At 38.0% G+C, this 26,629-nt stretch overlaps 1 protein-coding gene across 4 annotated transcripts in view; it reads right to left on the bottom strand.

The window, feature by feature from the left end:
- kcnab2a (potassium voltage-gated channel subfamily A regulatory beta subunit 2a) overlaps nt 1-26,629 on the bottom strand; it is a 92,123-nt gene that overhangs the window by 47,510 nt on the left and 17,984 nt on the right. For 2 of the 4 annotated variants that reach the window (XM_008408570.2, XM_008408571.2), the window contains exons 2-3: nt 12,568-12,731; nt 9,685-9,726 (exon numbers count right to left, since the gene is read on the bottom strand). In XM_008408570.2, coding sequence (XP_008406792.1) covers nt 9,685-9,726; nt 12,568-12,644 — 119 coding nt within the window. In that variant the 5' untranslated portion in view covers nt 12,645-12,731. Of the gene's footprint in view, nt 1-3,997; nt 4,285-7,041; nt 7,135-9,684; nt 9,727-12,567; nt 12,732-26,629 lie in introns of those variants that run through there. The other 2 variants (XM_008408568.2, XM_008408573.2) reach the window with 2 other exon arrangements.

The raw sequence follows: 26,629 nt of genomic DNA, 5'->3' as shown, positions 1-26,629 counted from the left end.
TTTTTTTGACAGTAGAATACCTTGAATGAAGAAAAATTCTGACAGCATAAGTAGGATTATAAAAACTTATATTTGATTATGCAGGTGGCAAGCTAAAAAAATAAATTGTTTATGTAAATGGGAATGCTGTGAAAAAGTATTTGCTTCCTTACAGATTTTTCTGTGCTGTACGTTCTGTCTTGAATGTTTCTGATCATAAAACAAAGTTTGACATCAGACAAGTAAAACTGCATAAAGTCAGAATGATGTTTTCATTTAATAAAGAAAAAAGCAATCAAAAGACCAACCCATAAATATTTATATTTTATTGATTGTTCTTTCATGTGATTTGGACTTCGAGTCTGCAATAACTCCATCTATACATCCACCCGTCAAAAATAAATCATCATCCTTCTTTATTCCTTATTTAATCCAGGCCTGACTTGTAGAATAAAGAAATTACCTAAATATAACCTGTGTGACATCATGAAGTAGACTATAATACCTCAAGAAGTAACGCATAACGTGCCAATATCAAACAACTCAAGAACAGATAAGAAACATTCACTGCCATCTATCAGTCTGGGTTATTATAACTAAAGTTTTGGCACTGCAGCGAACCACAGTGAGGGCCACTATCCGGAAACGGAGAAAACACAGAGCGATGATGAACCTTTCCAGGAGTGTTCAACATCAGTCACAATGAAGACTCATCCAGAACGACACAAAAAATCCTGGAGAAAAATCTAAAGCCTTGGAGGTCACATGTGCTTCAGTTAAGGTCAGACTTGCGAAGCAAAAGTTTTTCGAAAGGTGTGTATCCATTTATATGTTGTGTAAAACTAACAAAATAAAAAAAAAAAAACCTGTCAGTTATGCTACTGGAAAGTGATCCAAAAGTACAAAAGTAATTTCATCCCCCAACTTACATTCAATTAAGATGCATTGTCATTGTATGTAAAGCTTTGAATAAATGCATCCATCTAAATGCTGGGAACTCCCAGTGTGTGTCATTCTTCAACTTTTTACAGATTTGTAAATGCTGCTGGTGCTTAAAGCTGTTATTAATCCTTCCAACTATTTAAGAAACAAATAGTAGCATGAACAAAGCTGTGTTGGAGTTCAACACAAACCACCAAAACAACAAATTTGTTTTGGAGCCAGGCAGGCACGGACCGATAGGGGGGGCTGGGTGGGCGGCTGCCCCCCGAACCGGACCAGATGGGGGCCCGGGTCTGGAGGTGCCAGGGAGGGAGGAATGGTTTCAAGTCACTTAAATGTCTGATTATAGATGGAGAAAGTGCACCCTCGCCTGTTGAGAAAGGTGTATTTAATGTTAAATTGACCTTCCCCAATGGAATATATACTAGTCAACCCCAATGGCTGTTTCACTAACCATTTAGCCGAAATGCTTCTTGGGCAAAAATCAAGACATACGCAACACCCCCACGACAAACATTATCCAAAAACTGCCGACACAATTAGTGATTTTTGAGACTATGACCAGCAAAAAAAATTTCTGACTTCAAAATACTTTGTTTCAAGTCAGGCTCACATTCCTGCATGAATATCTTGACATTAGACATCTGAAAAGCATTAACTTATGTGCTTTGACAAACACTGGGGAATTTTCACCTGCAACCTTTTGTCTGTAACTTTCTACCCCCCTCAGCTACTCTCATTAAAAAGAGTTTGACACCACTGACCTAAATGGATGTCATTACTACGTCCATTAGCATTAAGTCATTCTATACTGCCTCAGTCCTCCTAATAGAGCAGGAGACATGAAGCTTCCTGTCTCGCTGAACTCAAGTCGGCTCCTTTACCTCCTCAAAATGTATTGCTGTTCCCAGGAAGTTGAAATATAATGGACGCATAGTACAGTAATAATAAAACAATAACAGAAGATTGAAATGGGTTTGAATAAAAAATGCTTATCCTGTCCGATGTAACATCAACACAGAATATTACTGCTATTCTTTGCTAAAGAAACCAGGAGCCTCTAAAAAAATCTCAGCATTTTTCTCAAAGCAGATGCATTTGCGTAGATATTTGTGCCAAAATATGTGCATGCGAAGCCATTAGTGACCATGAAACAACACACTTCAGCCTGTGCATGTTTGAAACTGTGGTTAAAGTAAATGGAAGAGAGCCTCTCTTCCTGACCACACAGCTGAAATAATGATGAGGCTGAGTCAGAGGTGCCATGTACTTGCTGACCAGGTTGCAGTCCTAATTACAGAAGCGAGGATGATTGCAGTACAAGGCATCCTGGCAAGAGGTCCTCTCTCAGATCAGCTGACTGGTAAGAGATACTTTGAGTTCATTAAACACAACAGAAACTAACAAAATCCAAAAACGATTATGTAGAGACTTGGTAAAGTTTCTAAGCTGAGCAGAAAACTGCTCATTGGCCAGCGAGTGGACTTTACACAGCTGGAAGATAACTACAGGCTCCTCCTACATGAGACGCGTCCTGCAGGCGACAGCAGCGCTGAGTAAGAGCTGCCAACTGTTCCAGTTTTCTAGTCGCTGGTCTGAGTGAAAAGCAACAGCAGCTGAGCCTTTGTGTGATGGAAGCTATCCATGTCCACAACAATAACAACATCAGTTAAACAGGCCGGTCATCAGCCAACACAGCAGATGCTCTGCCTGATGCTCAGTCATGTCAACAGCACAGAGAAAAAAAACAACAAAAAAAACAGCTTCTTTACCATCTTGATATCAGTATTTTAAATCATGCCCACACAATAGCTTACAAATATTAGAAATAAAAGTAGGGGAAGAAAGAAAAAAATAGAAACTTACAAATTAAAGTTTTACACCACTCTGAACTTGGCATTCAGAAACTTTTGAAGTGTTTCTACTGCAATACTTTTAGACAACATAGTAAAGTTTATGTTGGAAACATTATAGTTATGTTACTCTTGCATACATGCAGGTTACATATTCAGCGTTATACTTAAGTTTTTAACATAAGTCATTTTTTTCTGGTTATACAGTGCAAGACAAGGCAGAACGTCTATGATGGAGAATATCAGATCGATTATTAAATAAGCATTTAGTATTTGATCATTTAAGTAAAATTAATATTGATTAACTAAATAAAAAATGTTTACAGTCCATTATAAAATAATTTAAAAAGAAAAAAAAACTATCTATAGTTGGTCTCACCTATCAAAAAGAGCAGAAAAATAATTTGTGATAAGCCATAACACAAAACTATGGCAAGAAAAGATTAGATATGCCTTCAACATTTAATAACTATAAGTTTAAAAATTATAAAAATAAAAAGGAGAATAATTACTAATTGGTCATTTAAAAAAAACAATTTACAATTTTTTTTAATAAAAGTTAAATTTATTTATTTAATTTATTCACATTTTTCTGAAAATGATCACATATACAAATATGTATATTTGTATATAAAGATGTGTTGAGCTGTGGAACTTTTGACCTTCTTTAAAAATGTGAATTATAATGCAGTATATATGATTGAAATACTGTAACTTTCATAGAACTAAAGGGGAGAAATGTTTGCCAGGAAGAAATCTCTGAATATTGGGTGGTAAAGCACAGATCAACAAAGAAGAAAGACTACGTGACGAAGGGGAGAAGAAGAATTTACGGGGCCAGGTAAATCCTTACGGAGCGGTCTGTCCTTCCCATGCAGTTGAGCAAATATGTCACCGACCTAGATGATGAAAATAAAACCTGGGTAACGGTACCTCAGCAGGAGAGCGGTCTGATCAGAGGAAACAGCACAGCTAAGGTGATATTACCAAGAATAACTTGATGAATAAGCAGTTACTTCAGCTTCAGTTCAAAAATAATTACTGGAATATAAATCAACAAGTCTGAGTTGAATGGGGGGAAATATCCCCAAAGTCACACTAAAAACTGCCCACACCTATTCAGGAGACGCCCTCAGGCTGAGATCTCTTCAGCCATAACCCCTGTGTCCCTGTCCCGATCCACAGAGCACCTAGAGCCCGGTCCCACTCTGCCTCTCTCTTACCTGTACTTCATGCCTGTCTGAAAAGACACACACTCCTCCAGCGCTAAGCCATTCATCTTCAGAAAGTCTTCCATGTTCTTAATCTGAGCGGCGATCCTCTGCTCCCGCAGCCTCTGCAGCTCCACCTGGTCGGTGGGCCGGGACGGCGGCTGGTTGAGCCCCTGGTCCGAGTGGTAGCGGTTGATCCCGCTCCGGATGCTCTCGCTGTAGGACATAGACAACATCTTGCCGCTGCCGCTGCTGCTGCTCTTCCGAACACCGCTGCTTGGCGCTGGCGGTTTGGGGATCTGAGGATTTTCAGGAGGACAATGACTGGACTTGAGCTTGATGGGGACCCCTCGGGGGCCACCAGCATACCCTCCTGAAAACATGCTCCTTCCTCCTCTTTCTCCACTTTGTTGGGATGCTGGGTTGACCCGTGCAGCGAAAAGTAAAGTAGTGACACGGATGAAGCGAGGAGCTGGCAGGGGACAGTCACCTCCTTAAATAGCACCTGCTCCCATGTTAAAAAAAAAAAAAAAAAAGGAAAAAAAAGCTCTCCTGCTTGGGGCAGCACACGGCCATGCATCCTGTAATCAGAGTCGCGCAACAAAGCCCAGCAACACCCTCCCCTTACAGGTACGCATTGGCAGGGTTACACTGAGAGGGAGCATCCAGGTGACCGACTTGCTGGTGATTAAAGAGTAGGACGAAAAAAGGACACATGCTGACTGCAAAGGAGTGGCATTCAAACATGCACCGGGCAAAATTAGGGCCACATTCCTGCTATCATTTCTGATTTTGGAGCAAAGTTATAAAATTCTTCAAGAATGCACAACAATGGGGTTTAAGAGGTCTCCACGCACCGAAACAACATCGATCGGCGCGCCAAACAAACAGGTGTATAAAGAAAAAAAGCAGTCCGAAAAGTAAATGTATTTCAATTTTTAAAAAAATTCCACTATTTCTGCTAACTTTGATGATTATGGTTTAAAGCTAATGAGCAACCAAAAATTTTGTTTCTCAGAAAATTTTACAACATCAAACCAATAAAATGAACCATGTTATGTTATGGTGTCACAACCACACTGGCTCACGCTGACAGTCACTCACACCCTGTACAAACAAGGTGATACACAAAAGGTAGTTGATAAAGAAGCTGCAGTTCACAGACCTGTATCCAAGAATAGAGTTTAGTGGAAGGAAAAACTATGGCAGAAAAGAAGCATGCAATCAGCAGGAATGTGAAGAGCCATGAGACAAAGGCAACAGCTGTCATTGTGTGAAGCAACTCCTGAACTAGAGATAACATCAGAAGTGTCTTACCTAGAGACACTAAGAAGAAAAACGGCCGGGTTGTTGCGCGGTAATTCAAAATCAACTATTTAGATGAAAGTAAATTCTGCACTTCACTTGAAAGTCAGGGTCTGAGCCTCTGGAGGGAGAGTGAAGAAGTACAAAATCCAAACTGCTCAAAGTCCAGTGTGAACTTTACGCAGGCGAAGATAATTTGGGGAGTCGTGTCATCTGCTGCCGGTGGTCCTCTGAGTTTTATCAAGTCTACAGTCAGCACTGCTGTCAACCAGGACATGTCAGGGCTCTTCCTGCTTCTCTCTGCTGGCAAGTTTTTATGAAGATGCTGATTTCATTTCTCAGCAGAACTTGGCATCTGGAGGAAAGAAACTGCTTTATTGACCACGGTATCACTGTACTGAACTGACCTGTCCTGAACCTCACTGCAGGAGGACTGTGAGGAGGAATAGAGTAGAGACACCGGAGGCAACGATGCAGACGGCCTCCATTAAAGCAACCTTCATCTCTGCAGAGCTCCACGATTGTCACCTTCTTCACTAAGAGTTATCTTTATTGGTCTAATGTCATACTTATATTTTCTCAGAAGCGTAATTTTTGATTTCCATCAAGTGTAAAGTCATAACCACCAAAATGACACAAAATCAACCCATGAAATCAACCACTCTGTGTGTAACACATCAACATAATCTACATTGTTAAAGCCATTTCCCTGATTCCCTCCATAATTCGCCTCTACAAACAGTATTTACCTGAAGTCAATCAACAGAGGGCAGCACTGCATTTGCTTCACAATAAATAAAAGAATGCAACTTAATACCAAATCCACCAGAAAGAACTGGCAACAAAACCTCTGCTGCAGTAGAGGTGGGGTATCATAATGAACAACAGCACAGTCATACACTATTATTATGTATGATAATACATATAACGATGTATTGTCAGAAAACATTCAAATATACAGCATGTAAATGATACAAAATGTTTTGTTTCTTCTAATTATACCAAAGAGTAATATACTTTTAATTAAGTGATATATTTTCAATTTAAACAAAAACCGACTTAAAAACATGCAAACTTTCTTTTTGTTATATATTCTGCAAGATAATCGCTATAATAAAAACAAATCATGTAAACCTACTTGGGACAAGTCAGATTTTAATAACTAGTCAGAAATTTAAGGTTATAATGAACAATATCTTCTTAATTCTTAACTTCAAACTAAACTCCAGTAATGGTTTGAAATGTGCAGCGTCTTAAACTCCAGACAATATTGATCCTTTAAATGCCTGCTAACAAAAAATGCTAAATGGAAAGCACTTTCTCTGCATTGAGGCAATGATCTCACACAGCCCCAGTGAGGCTGAACGCAAAATCCTGTTTAAAACTAAGATTTTAGTCTTTAAAACATAAAATTAAGTTCCTGATTAGTCACTAAGCGTGCTATTTAAACTGGCAAGAAAAACAATGCTGCAGTTTTTAAGCATCCAACAACAGATCAAATGTTTGTCTCGACGCTGACGCTATTCTGATATCACAAAGTCGGTCTCTGGTCAGTAAATTTCTCCTTTTTTTTTTTTTTTTTTTCATAAACTGGTTTTGCATGAATCAAGCAGAAGGTATAAAATCAGGAGACTTCAGGCTTGGCTGCATGCAGGCCACACACACAGAAAATAACTTCGCACACAAAAGCAGACGCGCGAACGATCGCACTCGACACATTGGCCAGAGAGCAACCCTTCCCTCAAACTCACCCGATTTCTTGAAGGCCGGCTCATGAGCGAGGCTGTCGGGTGTCAGTTTGCCTTTATAAACTCAGACTGCAGACAGGCATGAAGCAGGTCCACCCAAACTGGGAGTGTCTTACTAGGAAACGTCTAAACCAATTAGTGAATCACAGAGTGCTTCCCTCCCCACTGCCGGGGCCATGCTCTACCACCAGCACAGACACCTCTCCTCCCCTTCCTCCTCCACTACCTCCCTGTGAGATCTCATGCAAGGAATCCATTTGTGGCGTTTAGTGGTCCGCCTTGTTTCTGCCGACCGCAGCAAATAATATCAGCCCTGAATTATTCACTAAAGCTTTTTGCACTAAAAGCCTCTGATTGTTGTTCCACAGGAAAGAATGGAGGGAGCTGGACAGTAATGAGTTGGTAGTGCAGTGTGCATTATAGGGCGCACAAACACACAGACTCATGCAAATACAGACAGCATGTATACAAATATAGACAAACCACCAGACCAAGAAGCAAAGAATGATGTAAACCACACATGTTGAGATTGATATTAAGATTACAGCATGCTGTGATATTATAAGAATCCCACACAGAGGTAAACCTGTTTTAGTTTAAGGATATTCATATAACTTGTGCAGCACAGTGATACTTTAGGGGTGTTTGGATTCATTTCTATTCATAAAGTAAAACAGATGTGTTTTAATCAGAAAGATTAATTTAAATGAATTTATTAAGATATTATAGTAAGGTCAGAATATGTGAAAGCTGATTAGAAGTGTTTTTAATTTTGTTACTGGAGCAAAAATAAATAATACATTAAAATTTAAACTGATATTTTAATTTTCACTGCTCTTTATACCTGGTTTTGCATAAATTCTTGAAAAAAAAAGCTACATTCATGTTTGCTGTCAGATTTTCAGCTGAATACTTTGAAAATGTGGACCAGTAGGACGACCGCTGTGTGCCGCTTTCTTCATCTTCATCACTAAGAATAAATCACTCACACAGGAGTGTACATAATATCAAACAAGGAGAGCATTCAGGTGACTCTGGAGGTGCAGCAGGTCTGACAACTTTTTTGTTTTATTAAAATATTACATGCCAAAATCTATGGATGAGCAAGTAAAACGTAAAATAAAAAGAGGGGCGGGGGGCATCCAACTATGTTTTGTCACCCGTGATGCCAAGGTCATTAAAGTCAAAGTTTCACTTCCTGAAATAAGTGAAAGAAAAAGAAAAAAAAGAAAAACATACTGAATTTCTTTCAACACATTGCATTTTCCTGCATCTACGCTTCCTCATCATCTCAGCAACAGTGCACATCTTGTCTCGATCCATATACGGTTCTAAGATCTCAAGAGAAGCCTGGTAGACCTGCACAAATGTTGAATCACAATCAGCTTTTCAGTGTCAATGTGTGCAATATTACAAGCCCAAATGAGACTCAGTTGAACCATCTTGTAAGGTCTTATGTGCCTATGCATTCACAACCTGGATGCCAGTAATATATCAAGTCACTGCCCTCAAACCACAAAGTTGACTAAGACACTAATTGTCTTTTTTATAAATTGGAGATATTATGATGATTAAAGAAAAGAGGAATAAGAAAAGCTGAGGGTTAATCACAGACGATATGGTCATTGGATATGATAAGATGGTTTCACAGTTCGATGTTTTCCTTAAATTGTTCAGCCCTAATGTCTGAACCATAAACAAAGACAGGTATTAAAATGTTTGCAGAAATCCGCACAATGATCAAGCAGAATGTGAAATCAGACAACTTGTGGTGTATATTTGAGCAGTAAAAAGTGTTTTTTGTTTGTTTGTTTGTTTTAACCAGTACAGAGTTGAAGCGACTCTCTCTCAATATATATGATAGTGAGCTCATTACCAGCACAGATACCTACTCATGGGTTTTTATAACCGGATCAGCAGAATAGGAACTGGATATTAGGACTATAAAACATGATCCTTGCTCTTAAGCAACCACAGGGCCGGCCATCTACATCCTGACAAGAAGAGGGCTCTTTTCCTCAGAAAGAATCAAGATTTAGTTTCTGGTTTCAGAGAGAAAAAGAAACATCAGATCCAACTCCCAAGAGGTCTGGAAATGATGACAGAAGAATATGAATACTTGCTTAGATGTATCAAAAAATGTCTATAAGGCATTTCAGGAGACGATGAGAGCATCTATCACATGTAGGCAATTGACAAGTGGATTAGTGGGCGTCTCAAGTGTCATGACCGAAGGAAAGAAAATAAAAACAGAAGGAAAAAGAATCCATCCAAACACAGACATTTATTGTTTATTTAAAGGTTCCATGAGCAACCATGTAACAAAATCTATAGTTGCAACTATCAGGTTTATGCTGGATGTGCAATGGCAGCTAAATAGTAGATGGCGAGAGGTTATCTGTGCTGCAGGAGATGGATGAGCATGGTTTTAAATGACAGAACAGCAAGTATTAGACACATCAGCAAGGTTAGTACAGTAAAATAAAAACATAAAAGACCACAGAAATGTTGCAAACAAAGACATAAATAAACAATTCACAAACACATAAATCACACAAAATAAATTCTGAACTCAGAGTAAAGCAGCGTTGTCAATGCCGTCACAAAGAACACAGTGATGGTCAGATACAGAGACAGATGTGGTACCTGTAGAACTGCAGCTGTCGTTTGGGGCTCCCATAACGAGCGCTGAAGACGCCAAGGAAAAAGAGGAAAGAGTAAAGACTTCATTAATATAGAAAGGAAAGAAACGGTGTTAGTGGCGCACACACAGAGGTGAAGTGGAATCAGAACATTTAGCCACCTACGGTGCTAGAAGTGGAAGCAGGAGGAAACACAGATAGCACGTTTTGAAACATTTTGGTTTCCAGCAGCACATCCCATCAGATGACACCAAAGCAGATCTTATGGCCCGCAAGGACAAGTCACTATTTGACTCTGACAGTATCAAAAGTTAGCAAAGCATCACGGTTCCACAGGACTGTGGTATTAAACTAAATATTTAAACCAAAAATGTAGATGCATTAACCTTTGCTAGTAGTGTTAAAACACAGTCATGTATTGTTATGTAGATTTTTATGAAAGGTTGTGAGATTCTTACGCCTTTATTAAATATACCAGCTTTGTTGGCAATGAAAGTTGTGCAAAACGTCAAAAACAAAAAAGCAAAATTATTCCAACCGCTCCTCAGATAGAATTAAGCAATAATGTTATCATTTATTGTTTTTTTATTGATTTCAAATATGACTTTACTTAGGTGATATGTTTACAGGCAAATGTTAGAACACTACGCTATCAATACTATAAATTCCACGATTTTAATGAAACGTACATACTGTGTAGAATAGTTTACTGTTTTGTTTTCTGTTTCTTTACAGAGAAACACAAGTATAATTTATCGCTTTTATAAGCAAGTAAAAATTATCTAACAGATATGTGTTGACAATCATTTTGCACTCATTTTAAAAAAGTGTGTCAGATCGAGCTACTTTTGCCATTAAGCTTGGTGTTCAAAAACTAAGATAAAATTACTTTTTTATATATACGTATGCTTCCATATTTATAATAAATCGTAAGGCAATATTTCTGCTATTTGTAGTTACTTATAAGTTCAAAATGTTTGTGTAAATTCATGTAATTTCTATTACTGCACATTGTTTTGCACTTTTTAACATATGTTGTGCTGTACTTTGTTTTGCAAACCTACTTCTTATTTTCAGTTACATAATTCTTTTATGTAATTTTCACTATATGTCAACCTCTCTGTTTTCAATCAGTATATTTTATTGCACATAGTTAGTTACTATAAATGTTTCTGTTATACCCATTCACTGCAAAAAAATTTTATCCAACGGCAACAATGGAGACGTTTCTTTTTAAGTCAAAATGTAAAAGTCAGCATTACTTTTCACCACATAAACAGCCGACTTGGTTCAAGAATGTACCAAGGTCAAAATTATTAGCAAAGATGACAAGACAGCAACTTTGGTACTGAATCTGTTCTAAAAATGTTAATTCAATTAGATCTAATTAACTTTAAGAACATTAACTTAAAATGTCTTACACCAATTTAAAAAAGATAAACAGACACAAACCATAATCAAATAATCTACCACAAGCAAAGAGACAACTAAAGAGTCAACTATAAAAAGATGCAAAACTGACAAATGTTTTATATTTTGAAATTAAAATAAGAAAATAAAAGTAAATTTAGCACAGAATCTGTATAAATAGATGATGCTGAGAATGAAAAAAATATCACATATTCTACCTAAATCAGCAGGAAGCCAAAGCAAAAATAGTACATTTCTGCTCCTTTGTAGATTTTTTTAGACCAAAGACAGAAACAACAACAACAAAAAAACAGTTTTGCAGCAAAAAGACAAACTGAGATACAAAGAACAGACAATGTAGATRAAAACCAGAATGTWATAGCCTCAATAAGTGTTAGGAAGCATTGTTAGGATCTAGCAATATTTAACAAACAGCCTGTTGCAACATGTCACTCTTGTGGTAAGGTAATACTAAACACAGCTGCACACTATTACAAACCAACAATGTTTATAAAAAAACATTTACTCAGACACTTTGACCAACCTTATTATGCATCATCAAATGCCATATTCCAGTCAATATCACTTCACCAGAACTTTAAAAAGTCTGGTCAATCTTTTAGTTAGAATAATGTTGCAACCCGAGACATTTTTGTGGCGTCACTAAATGGTGTATGAGGCAGTAAGGAGGGTAGATGGCATGCAGTTATATGGTAGTATGTCTGACWGAGGATACGTCTTGCAGTAAACCTTTCAGTAAAACTTAATAAGGCTGGTGAGCTGAAATAGTTTGAGCCAATAAAATGTTTCCTATTACACAAACCTATTAAAATTGGGGATCTAATACCTGCGCCTAGTGTTTTTATGMATCATAAAATGCAATATTCTTAATATTATGGATAATATGAAGAAAAGCAATGAAGATTTTGAGAAATAAAAATGACATTAATGTCTTTGAATATTAAGCAGATGAGTCTCTAGCACCCCATGCTGGTGATTTAGCAAAATGCAGGGAATGTGAACTTCACCATGGTGATGTGGAAGAGAAATGATACATTGATCTCCAAGTGTTTTAAACAGAAATTTGAAAAATGTGACATGTTTCCATTCAAACCCATTTATTCCTATACGCCTAAATGAAATCTAGTGTAGCCAACTGTAGTTTGTTTATAAATTGGCAAAATGTGGAAAAAGTTCAAAACAACACAACAACACAACTAACATATATAGGAAAATGCTAAACTACATGAAACAAAATTTTCTTTGTCACATTTCAGCTATTCTATTTTCCTTCCTAAAAATAGTTCTGCAAATATCTGGATTATTTTCTGTTCCATCAACCCTGTGCACTTTATGTAGGTTGAATAAGAGTTCACTCTATTCCCTAAAAAAAGCCTTTTAATTGCGATATCCTCCATTTGAGAAGCTCTCTCTAAGCTGATCGAAATCAGTCAGGTGTAAACATACACCAGCTCACCTGTAGATCATGCCAGGTGAGCCTGTCTGTCGGAGGGAGAGGCGGGCGGGAGAGTCTGTTGTCGATTCAGGATACATGGAGGCAGGTGGGAGGGGGTGAGGCCAGCTTGCCGGGGGTGGTGTGTTTTCACAGAGACCTCAGGGTACACTCGATCACTGATCCCTCTGTAAGGAAAACAAAGAAAACACTTGTGAGTGTGACTCTGTTTTTAATAGCAGACAGAGGAAAACTCATTGTGGAATATTTACAACCCAATGAAAGAACATTGCAGCTGAACTGTTTGGTTGGTCAGATCAGGAATTCAAAAGCTTCACCAAAGGTTTTTTTTTTTTTCTTGTTCCACTGTATCATGCAGGTATTTTCCTGCAGTTATTACTTTGTTGAATGAGTGGAAATGCAAAAAAAAAATAAATAAATCTACTTGTATGCATTAATTGTTGGATTAATATTTTATGCTATCTATTCAACTCTACTTGTTAAAACTGCATTTGTCCAGCTGGATAGACTTTCACAGTCTTTTTTATTCCCAATCAAGGTGAGCAAGATGCTAAAGCTTATGGGCGGCGGTGGGACGTTATGATGAAGGAAAAGAAAGAGTTCAGAGGAAAATCAAGGTTGATTACMATTCATATCATTAATATTAAATTGTTTTGTTTTCTATAGAAAAATGCAGCTATGTTCCCAAAGAGGATGAAGTAGACAGAGAAAAAACCCTAAAACTGAGAAACACAATTATTATTTTTTATTTTATTTTTTTTGCCAGATTTCACTCCCAATTCCCAATCAGGGCAAAGCTGTCAGTCTCCACTAGTTGTGGTCAATCTGTAGGGAGTGAAAATCTGGTAGTGTGAGAGTTGGTGAAATYTGGAGTCTGCAAGTTGGTGAAGAGAAGTGACCTGAACTCAGTCACAGTCAAACAAACGTGTCTGAATTTTCCGAGGCAAATCTGGACGCAGTCGGATAGTGTGAWCTGACCAACTGTAGATTCATGTTGCCGAGGGCCAATGAGTAAGAGAGGCTGGGAAACGGCATCAAAATCATCATTTTTCCTGTATTTTTTTACCATCAACACTATGGACATAAATGCAAATTTATTTATCATAGTGTCTTCATATTTATTCGTACACATTACTGTCTTTAGATTTTTAGATTAAAGCCAGCATTGAGAATACAGTCACCACCATCCAAATCAGATTCACATGCGAGTTGAGACTTAACAWACTTTAAAATATGTCTCATTCATTTCATGGGGAAGTGTAACAGAAGAATAGCCTATCCCATCTCCTGGTGAGTATCTTCTATTAGCGTCACCTATTGATATGTTTGTTTGTTCAAACTGTTGCTTTCCCAAGAATTTCTGTGGCATTTTGATGCGTTCATTTGGCTTTAGTTTAGTCTGAAACATCCTACAGTCTGTCAGTAGGCAAAGTTACAGTAAGTGTGTGAATCCCAGTCTTTCAGTCAGGAAACAAAAGCCAGGGTGTCAGTGTGTCCCTAGCAGCAGTTAGCACACCAAAGATATTCACAATACTTTAAAGAATCTCCAAATCGGCACAGTATGTGCGGTCTATACAGACTGACCAGCGAACAATCTACAATTCTGATTATCATCATCAAATTACATTCTTTAAAACAGGAGTAGTAGTAAAAAGAAAGTCTTTAGCCACARAAGGTTTAACCTATTTTCACCCTTTTTTCTTTTTACCATTAACATATGATCAACTCAACCCGAACCTCTAAGATGCATTTGATAATGGCAAACACATTTGAGAGAAAATAAAGGGGTCTAAAAAGTAAATAAACCCTTATTTGAATCCATGTAGCAGTAAACCAGTTGACCAGGCCTTGATGCATCTGGTGCAAAGGGTCACAAAGGTCAGCAGTTTAGGATGTTTCACGTCAAGCAAAACAAATCATTTTATGACTTTACATCACATGTTGCTTGCTTTCCTTTTCAAAACTACCGTGAAACAGTCACGTTAAGAGAAAAAACAAAGCATAGGAAACAGTTTCACTGCTGCACAAYTCCACCACTAGATGGAGTCATGTTGTCACTTTGAGTCTGCAGACATGAGCTGAATGACTAAACCATCAGCCCAATTCAATCTTTCAAGTTTTCCACAGCTGAAGCGTAACATGTATTAAATAAATTCCATCAGAGGACATAAAAAGGAGATAATCACATCAAAATAYAATAAATAAATATTACTGGCAAAAGGCAAGGTGAAGACGAAACTCCATGCCCAATCACAAGCCAAAGACTTGASTTCTTACTTGAACAACAATGGTAGCTAACCGCTGTCCCTGTACGTGCTCACTACAGCRAAACACAACCGATCTACTGCTAAGAGCAACCCTATTCCATGAATAATTCAAAATGTCTTCCCAAGAAACAGGCCATCGCTGTAGCATGGTCTCTAAAAGGASCCAGGCTATGGTCGGTTGGGGAGTAAGGTATGCACATATGCAATTAAAGGAAATTGAATCAAAATCTCATGAAAAACGTTTACAGTGAATATCATCAGAGCTGAGGGGGGGAAGCAGAACTGTGGATGTGGATGCTCTAACCCAGTTTACWGCAATCAGTAAAATAAAACCTCACAAAGCTGTGTWSTCAGGACATCATGCTACGCTACTTCCCCACCGGCTGCAAGTCATGACAACTGAGATTGCAACGATAACATGAAGGTGACTTTCTCCTCACATCAATTTCCCAGACAGGGAATGTGTGTCCCATGTTCCCAAGGACACATTTATCACTCCGTGCCCACTCACTTCAATCATGGCCCAATGGATCACAGGTCATCGCTGATCATATGATAATAATGGCATGACCCTGATGGGCAGGAGGCATTGGAGCAGATTTACAAGCAAAGCAAAATCCAAGTGAATTATCTCACTCTGACCAAGATCAAGATCAAATTCAAACGTCTACATTTAATTTGTACACTCAATATATAAAAGTTTATTTAAAAGTTAGCCAATGAAGATCGCCGTTTATTTTTCATTCTGYCCAGGACTGCAGTTCAAACAGCTGAGCAGTATGGTACATGTATTGTCAAAGTTGTGTTTGTGGTTTTCCCCCAAAGATCAGAATTTATATTAAAACATGAAGAGTTGTATATGTGAAAAAAAAAAGTTTTTTTGGTTTGCCTAGTAGTAATAGAAATAATAAATGTCATATTTCTTCTGCAACAGCAGAAGAACTTGTTCCGTTTTACACAGATTGAGTTAGATCAAGTAATATATTTTTGTGCAAAATATTCATGCAYCATAAAACTAGGATATTTTTTTACACATCGGCTGGCATGGTAATCTCATACCAGCCAGTTCCTGTTCACTACACACAGGTCATTGTTTGAATGACCATTTTGAAAGTGTAGAGAGAAACGACAAAGTGCCATAGCAGAGAGATAGTACTATTATCTGTAGGSCTAAAAACACAGAAGAATTCACAGATTTTTAAAACATTTGTGAATTTGCCTGACTTTAATTCATTCATGTGACARCAGATATGGGTTTTTCCAAATGTTGCTTCTCCCTGTACTATGACACTCACAGGGAAGAAAAGACTGTAATGGCTGCTGTAGCTCACTTAACCTGAGCTCAGCACAACATGCATACACCTAGCCTGTTATTAAAAATTATATTGATTCAAAGAAAATAATTTATGAACATATAGAGATTTTTTTTTTGTTCTTTTTTAGGTTTTAATTTTGTTGCCTCACTCTCTGGTTTTATTAAATTGATAATTTATCCACTGGCACTATAAGCTGATAAACTAAATTATAGGTCAATATCTGAAGAAATGCAAAATATGTGCTTATTTTCTAAAACTTTTCTAACTTTTGAAATGTTACTTTTTATGAGAAACAATGCRCAAGCTTTGTAAAACAGAAGAACAAAACGTTAGTTGCCTGTTGTTTTATCTTACTTACATACCTCACAAAAAGTACATTATGGACACCAGCCTCTACACTTTATAGCAATGCAGCAATCTTACAGAGGTGCCTGTAGAGAACTGCGGTTGGTGAGGATGCTGCTGCTGACTGCAGCAATGCGGTACACTACAGACACATCCTGGCTCAAGTTAGAGGGCTCAAATTTACTGCGCTAATGGGCAAAGGTGCACTTTGCAGATTAAAACTGCAGACAGAGCAAGAAAACARAGAAAAAGGGCTGATATTGTCGAACGATGCCCTATTATCTATGTGTCACCTCAATTTTCCTTTAAAGAGAAGCAGAGCAGAACACAAACAGTTTGGGGGGATTTATAATTACTAAACTTGATCAATAGGCAGCAAGTTGAAATTTGCCTAAATAGTTAATTATTGTAAACCAAAATATGAAATTTCTAACTCTTGTTGTTTTAGATAAACAGATGGCATCTGTCAGTAAAACTTCAATAGAACAGATATAACGTCTATATGGCTTTTCAATTCTAGGTTTCAGGCCCATAATAAATTCAGCCTGCTGGGTGGAGTCTCACTGCAGCAGATGCCCACATTTCACAAAGATGATAGTGCTAAAGGTCACAGAGAGTGCTGGAAACATAACGACTGAGGAGAAAGAGCAGAGCAGATAAAATAAAAGCGGATTTTGAATGATAATCCCAATCGCAAAATACAACAATAATGTCAGTCTCATTTTTTAGATTTGCGGAAAACCAGATAGAGTAAATTTAAAGACAACACACCCAGATTCATGKGCTTTTTCATGCAGTATTTTTCATCATTTCAAAATGGTAATGATCCATTTCCTAAGCCGGGTTTTGGCCATTTTAGAGTTACCGCCTATCACAGCATTCATTGGGCAACAGGTTGGATACTCTGTCATGGGACCCTATCCAAATTTATTTAAAGCCAAAATAAATTTTTTAAAGCCCCGTTCAACAAGATGTGTGAATCATCTTTTCCCATCTTCAGAAAAAAAGAAGCTTTGTGTCTGAAACAACAAAACCAAATTTCTGACTTGATTCTGCAATGACGTAGATCACAGGTGTCAAACTCCAGTCCTGGAGGGCCACTGCCCTGCAACGTTTAGACRTGCCTCTGCTGCACCACCTGAACAGAATAATTAGGTCATTAGCAAGGCTCTGGAGAACTTATCTACACAAGAAGGTGGTAATTAAGCCATTTAATTCCAGTGTTTTGTAGCTGTGGCACATCTAAAAACTGCAGGACAGTGATCCTTGAGGACTGGAGCGAACTTACCGGAAATGCCCGATTTGGCAGGCAGCCTTTTACTATATGCAGAGTTAAGGTAATGGCCTACAATGGGGAACACACAGATTATGGCTTAAAGTCAGTAACAGGCTTCCTTCACATTAAAATACAGAAATCAAATTCCATATTTTTGTAAAATGCATAGGAACCTTTTAATTTTAACTTTAACCATGCAAATGAAGATGATCCCCAATGAAAGATACTAAAGACAGTTTTGAATGTGACATCCAAATTGTTTAGCTTTGGTTTTAAATGTCTAGTTCATTTTTCTTGGTAAATATGGTGAAAAACAAATGGTGAGAGAAGGTGGTCTGAGAGGAAAAGAGATTTGGTACCGGTCATTATAGACATTTACCTTCATAACTTCACTTAAGCTCGTCTCTCACACCTTCTATACAAAATGCAAAATTGAGTCACAAAAGGTTGCTCGCCATGCTTTCCATCCACAAATCCACCTACACCCTGCCTGACTGAATTCCCTCTTGAGACAGGGCTTACGTGAGCAAGGCAGGCAGGCAATACTGGCCTGGAAAGCAGAGCACGGTGTTGTGTATATGTTGGCAGCTGCAGAAAACACACACAGATCCGAGCAGATGGCTGTGGAAGAGAAAGACGGGCTAACAGAAGACAACTGCCGGGGATATCCTACATGAGAGATCAGTCAGTCAGAGAGAGAGCGAGAGAGAGAGACTCGAACGTAAACCCGTTTTCAGTGAGGCTGCAAAGATGATTCAAATGGAATCCCCTTATCATCTAAAGTGACATCCAAAGGATGAAAGTCAAACCCGTGTAAAGATGGAAAGCCACGCAAGGGCATCTTTTTTTTTTACTCCCCCCCCTTTCATCAGACAGACAGTTTGTGATTTCTGAAATGGCCTCCTCCATGTTAAGCTGCGGAGGTCCTTGATTACAGAACCGATCCAGGTCACTGGCTGCCAACTGAGTGGGAAAAAATAACAGCAATTTGCATAAATAAWACCTATTTATAAAAACAAACTTCTGATACAAATCCCCACACCCCTCTGGTTAAAAGACGTTAAAAGCACAACTGAGAGCTGCGCTGTCAGGAGTCATTAAACTCTCTGACAGCTGCTGTGGTTGAACACGCAGACGTCTGCAACATCTCATTGTCAAACTTTAAGCCAAGCTCATCATAAGCTGCAGAGACTGGACCCACATAGATTAGGGCTCAACTCTAAATGTAGGGCTTTATACAGGGCAGTTATAATACTTAGGATCCTAATTATATGAAAGCTCATTTTTGATCCTATTCAAGTTGTGTGTGTGTGTGTTTTTTTTTGTTTTGTTTTTTTGCCAAATTCGTTAATAGTTTTTGGATTACGCACTTAAAAACATCACTGGAGCTGTATTCTTAGTTACAATTGTTTCATGTGGGTCTTAAAGGATAAATAAGTATCCCCGAAACAGTTGGTGAGTATGATATATTTATGTTTAGAAATAGCGATTTATAAACACTTGATTTTAAACTGTTCAAAATTAGGACCCAATAATATCAGAAAAACATGACGTAATAATATTGGTGAATGCAGCAATAAACACATTACATATTAAATTAATGTCAATTAAAAACTGTTGATGTCTGTCARGTAATGAATATTCAACATTACTGAGTAGAATGATTTTGAGATATGGGATATGACAGCAGGAGACATTACCTGGTGTCAATCCTACCGTAAACTAAAGCTACAATTTAGAAAGGTCCTTCGTCTTCCTCTTTGATCAAAAAGGCAAAAGTTCTGTTTGGAGAATTTTTACCTATGAGGTTGACAAACAGAAAACGCAAAAGGATGATGGTTAGCTTTCATCCAAACTGCGCAACATACTGTTGGCTAAAAAGCAGGCTAACTCAAAAACATTAGGCGACACACTTTGAAGATCAACAGTTTTACACTGATGAAGACATGGGTATTCTTGTTACACTGTTACCGATTGGATTTGCCTGATATTTATTTGAAATAACACTTTACTTTCATATTGTCAAAGACAATTTCAAGTTTTAAATCTTTACATTATTTTAACAACTYGTCGTCAATTCTTGACTGAACCGAGTCACAGCATCTCAGTGTAGCAAATAAGATTTACATCATTGACATACAGTTGACAAATCTGTGGCAACTGCGTAATGACACTCATGACAATATGGACCAAAATGTCTGAGGAATGTTTCTGACACCTTGTTAAATCCACATTATGAAGAGTTAAGTTAGCTCTGAAGCCAAATGGAGATCTGACCCGGTACTAACAAAGTAYACCTAATAAAGTACTCTGCTTGGATGAATCAGGACTTTGAATGTCAATCTTGACACCCTTATGTTCCTCGGCTAATTTGGAGTCTATCCCTAAGTTTATGAGTACAAAACACAGAGCAACTGACATGGTAATAAATTAGGTTAACAGGCTGCTTCTAAGAAGTTGCTAGGGGTCCGCACACCAACTTGGGACGTTGAAGCTGAAGAGAAGCGTTTGTTTGCACTGCAGGAAGAGAACAGGCTGCGGTGAACAAGGAGCACAGAGACGTACACTGCAGCAGAAATCTGAAACCATTTTTATGTCCATCAAAGTGCTCCACATCCGAGGGGAAAATCCTGAGAATCAAAAACAAGGAAAGAGMRATAACAGGAAGGGTTTTCATCTGATGCTGCCTTCACAGTGACTTGCTTAGTGTCTCTGAAGTGGAAGTATCAAAACAGGATTTAATTAGGTCATATTATAGTGYCAGACTGGTGTTTTTAGCATGTACTCACAGCAGTAGAAATAGCTWGGGTGGACAGTCGGACACAGAGCCCACATGCACTTCCAGACAGCAATATGCTTAAACTGAGCMTCCTTGTCTCTGTTAAACTTGGAAGCCTTTTTAAATTGCAACATGAAGAAATAAAAAAAAACCCTGTAAGATCATTTTATCAACACACTCGAGGTCCTGTCCTCATAGTCTGCTCTGTATTTTTAGTAATCCTTATTCAAGTACAACTTATCACTGATTTCCACATCACTGCGTATGAAATGACACGAACACCAGCAGGCTGTACAGAGGAGTTCAATATTTAGTTCTGCACAGATGAGCAGGAAGAATTAGGGTGATCACAAAAGCAGGGACATGGACAGACTCCATGATAGCAGTTTCAGCTTATAGCTCAAATACAATACCTGCATGAACAAAACTGAGGAAATCCAAAAGTGAGTGAGGTTATAAATATTCTGAGGGGTGGAAGCTGTGTTCAATTYTAAATTACCCTTACCTGTGGCGTCTGTCTTAACTATTATCTGGTTTGTGCTCTTAGAACCACAAATCAACCTGTGGAGATTTATTTTTTTTTTTTCTTGTGATGGATCAGCGCAAAGAAGCAAATTATGAATTTGCTACTTTGGAATGGAAGAAAGAATTTTCATATATATATATATATATTTTTATTTTTTTCATCTACCACCATATGGCTACCCCTGCAAAGTAGCCAGCACAGGCTAAAGGTAACTCTGGAGGAGCTGCTGAGATCCACAGTTCAGGTCCACAAATCTAATCAAATGATGACTATTAGACTACATTCACACTGAAGGCCTTAATGCTCAATTCTGATTTTTTGTGATTTTTGTTTTTRTGCTGTCATTCATATTTTCCAAATATACACAACTTGCATGTGTTATCCTATGTGAACTGCAAACAACATAAAAGTGTCCCAGATGCGCAGTAGAGGACGCGATAACGTCACACGTAGGAAAAACGCTCAGTGTTTGCGGAAGTAAACATGAGTGGTAATGGCGAACCATATCTTGGTATTTTAAAGTTGTTGTCCCGCAGATWGATAATTTAATCCTCATTATCGTCTACCATGGTTGTTGTTTTTCTTTCTGCCTCTGCGTATCAGCATTGCAACGTTTGTTGAGTAAGAATGACATAACGGTTGGATGAATGCGAACTGGCCGTACAGTTCGCATTCATGTATCTGATATGCATCAGAGTTAGGACCACATATCCAATTGGCCGGAGTCGCATTTGTAAATACCCGATCTGTGTTGTTCAGACTGCCAAGAAAAGATCAGATGCAAGTTGCATAAAGGCAAAAATAAATAAATAAATAAATAAAATTTGGGTCACTTCAGGCTGCAGTGTGAACATAGTGTTAGTGTTGCAATCCACAAATCTGGCCTTTTGGAGAAGAGTGGCAGGAAGAAAGTCACAAGAACTCCTGTTTGCAGTTTGCTATAAGCCATGTAAGGACAAACATGCAACATTTTGGAAGATGTTAAGGACAGATGAAACCATAGCTATACGCTTTGTTAATAAACAAAATAAAAATCAGGTGGCAGAAAATAAACTTTACAAATCACACTCAGCAAAGAGCAATAAAATCGCACAGGAAATTATCTTGAACATATCGATATCAGAAAAGTAAAAATAGGCCAATACTAATAACCATTGCTTTGTGACAGTGATAGWGAGGCAGCGCAGGATTGTGGGTTTTTAATTGAAGCAGAGAAACAATGTGAGCCATGTTTTCACAGYATCGAAAGGTTGGGGAAATATGTATAACATCTGTAAATATCGGTTATCGGCCATAGTTGCAATAATTAATACCAGATAGCGATACCAAATTTTCACATTGGTGCATCTCTAAAAAAWWKTTAAAGCATATTTGACTGTTTATCTGAATGCAACACAATGACTGAACACTGACACACATGAATTACCCCCAAYGTAAGGAGCACACAACAGATCCATAAGTGCTCAGAGGAAGAAGGATTCTTGAGTTACATTACCACTAAMMARGGRWTTWWKKYCCMRRAAMYWAAMMARKCYTYCYTWAAWWWAAAAAAAGAAATCACAAAGAAAAGACCTCATCTGAAAAAAAYAAAAGTACAACTKTTGAGGTTGTTACTGAAAAATAACTGCAATGAGCATAAACAGGGACATCAAAGTTGATGGTGTTTTTTTAAGTAGCTCTCTGGAGAAGCCTATAAAGAGTTYCCAACTCATCAAATGCTTGCAGGTTTCTAATAAAACAATTACAATGGTCATTAAAAACAACTGTTCAATTATTCACCGCATTTTCTTTAATACTTCATCTTCACTCATGCGGTGCTTCATATACACCAAGTACTTCAACTTTTTGCTTTATATACAGGTTTGTTTTTCTCTGAAAGACCAGACTAAATAACTCTCCTTAACGAAGCAAACTGTCCCTCTTTTGGATGCTATTTTCTAACCGGTGAGGAAAATGGAGCGAATACGGTCCAGAGTTTCCATTAAAAACCAGCAACAACTGCAGGAAGTGGTTGACGGCTCTTTGAACTGATCCTGAGTGGCCCCAGGAGGCGCAGGCCAGGAGTGAGAACCAAGTAAAGCACATGTTTCAGAGAGAAGAAGAAAGCAGGAAATGCTCTGGCAGTCTAAGTCTTGGATAAGAAAGATGCAGAATCATCTTCACAGAGGTGAAGGTCTACTTCCTTAAAGGAGCAGCCCGCACACCCATTGYATACATTAGAAATATTGTCCTATTCTTTTGATGCTATGATAAACCAGCCACACCGCTGACACCCCACCGTCCTGCATTCTGTTAAATGCCCAAACAGATGCTGCATGGCCAACCCACATGCTCAATGCTTTGCTTTAACAGAAACACCATTTACCAATGGTCAGAGGTTTGGTAGTGACCACTTCTAGATACTTTGTAGTAACTATGATCATGATACAAACATTTGTTTTAATTCTAATGTCTGCATCTGGGCTTTTTTCTTACTTTTTACATTCACTGTTGCATGCATGCTTAAACTAAAACCTGTTTATTTAGTCATTTTTGATTAAACTGCTTTGGTATGTGAACAAACCACTTTTTTTATTTACTGAAATACTGCTTCAGTCAAACTGTGTAAGGACATTCAGAGAGTAGAACAGCTGCTATAGTTGTGTCTGATAGATGATCTGCTGACCGGACTTCTGCATTTTGTTAAAGAACTGCATGTCTGCAAGTTATATTACTGAAATGAAGCTTGTTTTCTCAATCACGAATTACTCATTCCATTGGGTAAACTCTTTCCCAATGGTAAGAGCTTACCCAATCTCTTTAAGCCTACGTTCTCCGAGGGCATTTATTGCAGCCGAGTTGTTTCACGTCCCCATTCTGTTCGACGTCACAGCAATGCACTGATTTTTACTCGAGCCAGACAAAATAACACATTCACAAAAAAACACAAAAAACAGATTGTTAAATAGTCAGTTGTGCTGTTTGGGGATGAGCATGAAGGGCCATTCAAACCAACAAAAAGTGACTGAAGAATTGCGGTTCTTGCACTAACTAACACTTCAAACTTCTGTAGATGAGCTTTCRCACATTACGAGTCCTGCTGTTAACGTGACTGAGCACTGCACAGGAAGGAAACCCCTCCTCCATCCCCCATGAACTGTGATATCGAGGAGCTTCTGTTCAGCATTATGAAGAGCCCAGAATGGGGAACATGCTCTTGCTTTGGGCCTGAAGTGTCACTCAAAACCTCATTCAGTGGTCTACTCCGGTAACAATTGCCAAACCACCTTACTTCCCATGTGCCTGGGGGCTTTTGTCTTTGATGATTTATTAATGTGTGAATGAGCAAGTAATAAAGCATATAAATACCAACTATGAATGTTTGTATTAAATGTCCTCAGTTTAAATTCTAAATTCTTTAATGTGCTTGAATTGACTACGCTTAGTAAACATGATATCTGATGCATTTTTTTAAAATACTCTACAATATCAGAGATTGAGTACAAAAAAGTTTCATTTATTCCTCAAGCATTTGTTTTCCTGGATCATCAAAATTTACAACATGGAAAAGAAAAACACAAAATGAGAGCATTTCCCACCTAAGCCAAGGTCTTCATCTAACTTTGAAAACGAAACTAATTTTCTCCATCCACTTTGATGACATCTCCTCCATGCTGTTAATGTATCACAGTGATGTGCTGAGGCATTGTCACAAACAAATTACACACACAGTATAACCACCCACTCACTAGCACTCCTCACTCACAGAGTCCATGATACTTTGTACACTCAGTCCTGTAATACTGACAAGGACAATCTGTACAGTCAGTCACACATAGAAGAAATTGTACATTTTACAATGTATTTATGAAACAATTGTTTACTCCACATTTACAAAGTTTTGGTGGATTGTTAAAGCAGAGAAAGCAAGAGATACATTAACAAAATAGTCGTATAAGGCTCCGATTTCTTCATTTGGCATCGCCAAATATTTTTAGCACTTATTCCTTCTTGCAGGTGAACTAAATGTGTTTTTTCTTTCTATGGTGATTTTTTTTATTGTAATGGATTTTGTCTGAGTTTCAAAAGACCCAGTTATATGGCGTCTGACAAAACCTGTGATGGCTGCCCTGTAATTTACAACAAATTATTATGCGATACAATTTTAATTAATATTTGCAAGCTTAACTTTGAAAAAATATTGAAGTTTGAAAAAATATTGAGGAGTCATATTAATGCTCTAAATTATACACATCAATGATAAAACATCAACTCCTCTTTGAAAACTATATACCTGATGTTCATTTAGGAAGGCTTAATACAGGGGTGTCAAACTCCAGTCCTCGAGGGCCGGTGTCCTGCAACTTTTAGAAGTGCCTCTGCTGCACCACACCTGAATAGAATAATTAGGTCATTAGCAAGGCTCTGGAGAACTGAGGAGGTAATTAAGCCATTTGATTCAGGTGTTTTRTACCTGTGGCACATCTAAAAACTGCAGGACAGCGGCCCTTCAGGACTGGAGTTTGACACCCCTGGCTTAATAGCAACAAAAATCAACACCACCTCAGTCTACTACATTAAAGACAAAAACAAAGGAATAAATAAAACAAGGCACTTCAACATCAAACTGAAGGAAGTTGAGTCTAGTAGAGTTGTTGAGAGTCTTTGCTAAGACTTAAGGTTGGCTGCTAACTTTATTTTTTGTTTAAAACTAGTCAATATCTATTATTTTTAGTGATTTCTGCCAATTTACATGAAATGCCTTTCATCTATTTTCCACTGATAATGCCAAAAAAAATACTAGAAAAATATCAGCAAAAACATTCCAAAATGTCCTCTAGACAAAAGATCTCTGCCTTCATGTATTTCCATATCACTGTACACAAATATAAAATGTATCAACAGGGAAACAGTTATTGCATCGCACAACATGGCTCTGTTTACATTAGGGTTTTGGAGACAGACGGAGACAATGAAAGGAATGCAAAGAAAAACGCAATACTAAAAGTAAAGGTTTATACCAAGCAAAATAGGGCAATAACCTACATTTAAAATGCATTAGCTTAGCACACCATCACTCAGGCATGACAGACACTGAATTGTAAGAGATTATCACTAAATTTACCTGGAGGAGACCTGGGCATCTAGTGAGAATAAACAAAGATCAAAGTAACTGCTAGTGTATCGTCTGAGATAACTTTCTGAAATGTGCATAATAAAATGTTATATTGACAGGAGATGGTGGGCCAGGTTATACACATGCAGGTGAGGATGCATAGTTCTGATGCTGAAATGGGACCACAGCTTGTATTGTGGAGGCCGTGTGCACCTCATGACCTCCTCTGACCATCAAAGTAATGCAGGATTCTCATGCATATCAGCATTTATGCCACATGCTTTCACCCCTTTGATGTCATACATTGGTGCAGATCTGAGTCCCATAAAAGACTTGGCAAGACCAGCTCCCAAACACAGAGACCACCTGAGGACACTGCAGTTTTATAGGAACATGCTGCTCCCTGTTCTGACTGCAGAGCAGAGGCATTATTCACTTTGCTACTTCAGAGAGTGCTGTAG

The sequence above is a fragment of the Poecilia reticulata genome, linkage group LG5 (genome assembly GCF_000633615.1).
Source record: "Poecilia reticulata strain Guanapo linkage group LG5, Guppy_female_1.0+MT, whole genome shotgun sequence".
NCBI lineage: Eukaryota > Metazoa > Chordata > Actinopteri > Cyprinodontiformes > Poeciliidae > Poecilia > Poecilia reticulata.
This window is presented reverse-complemented; position numbering and strand designations above follow the sequence as displayed.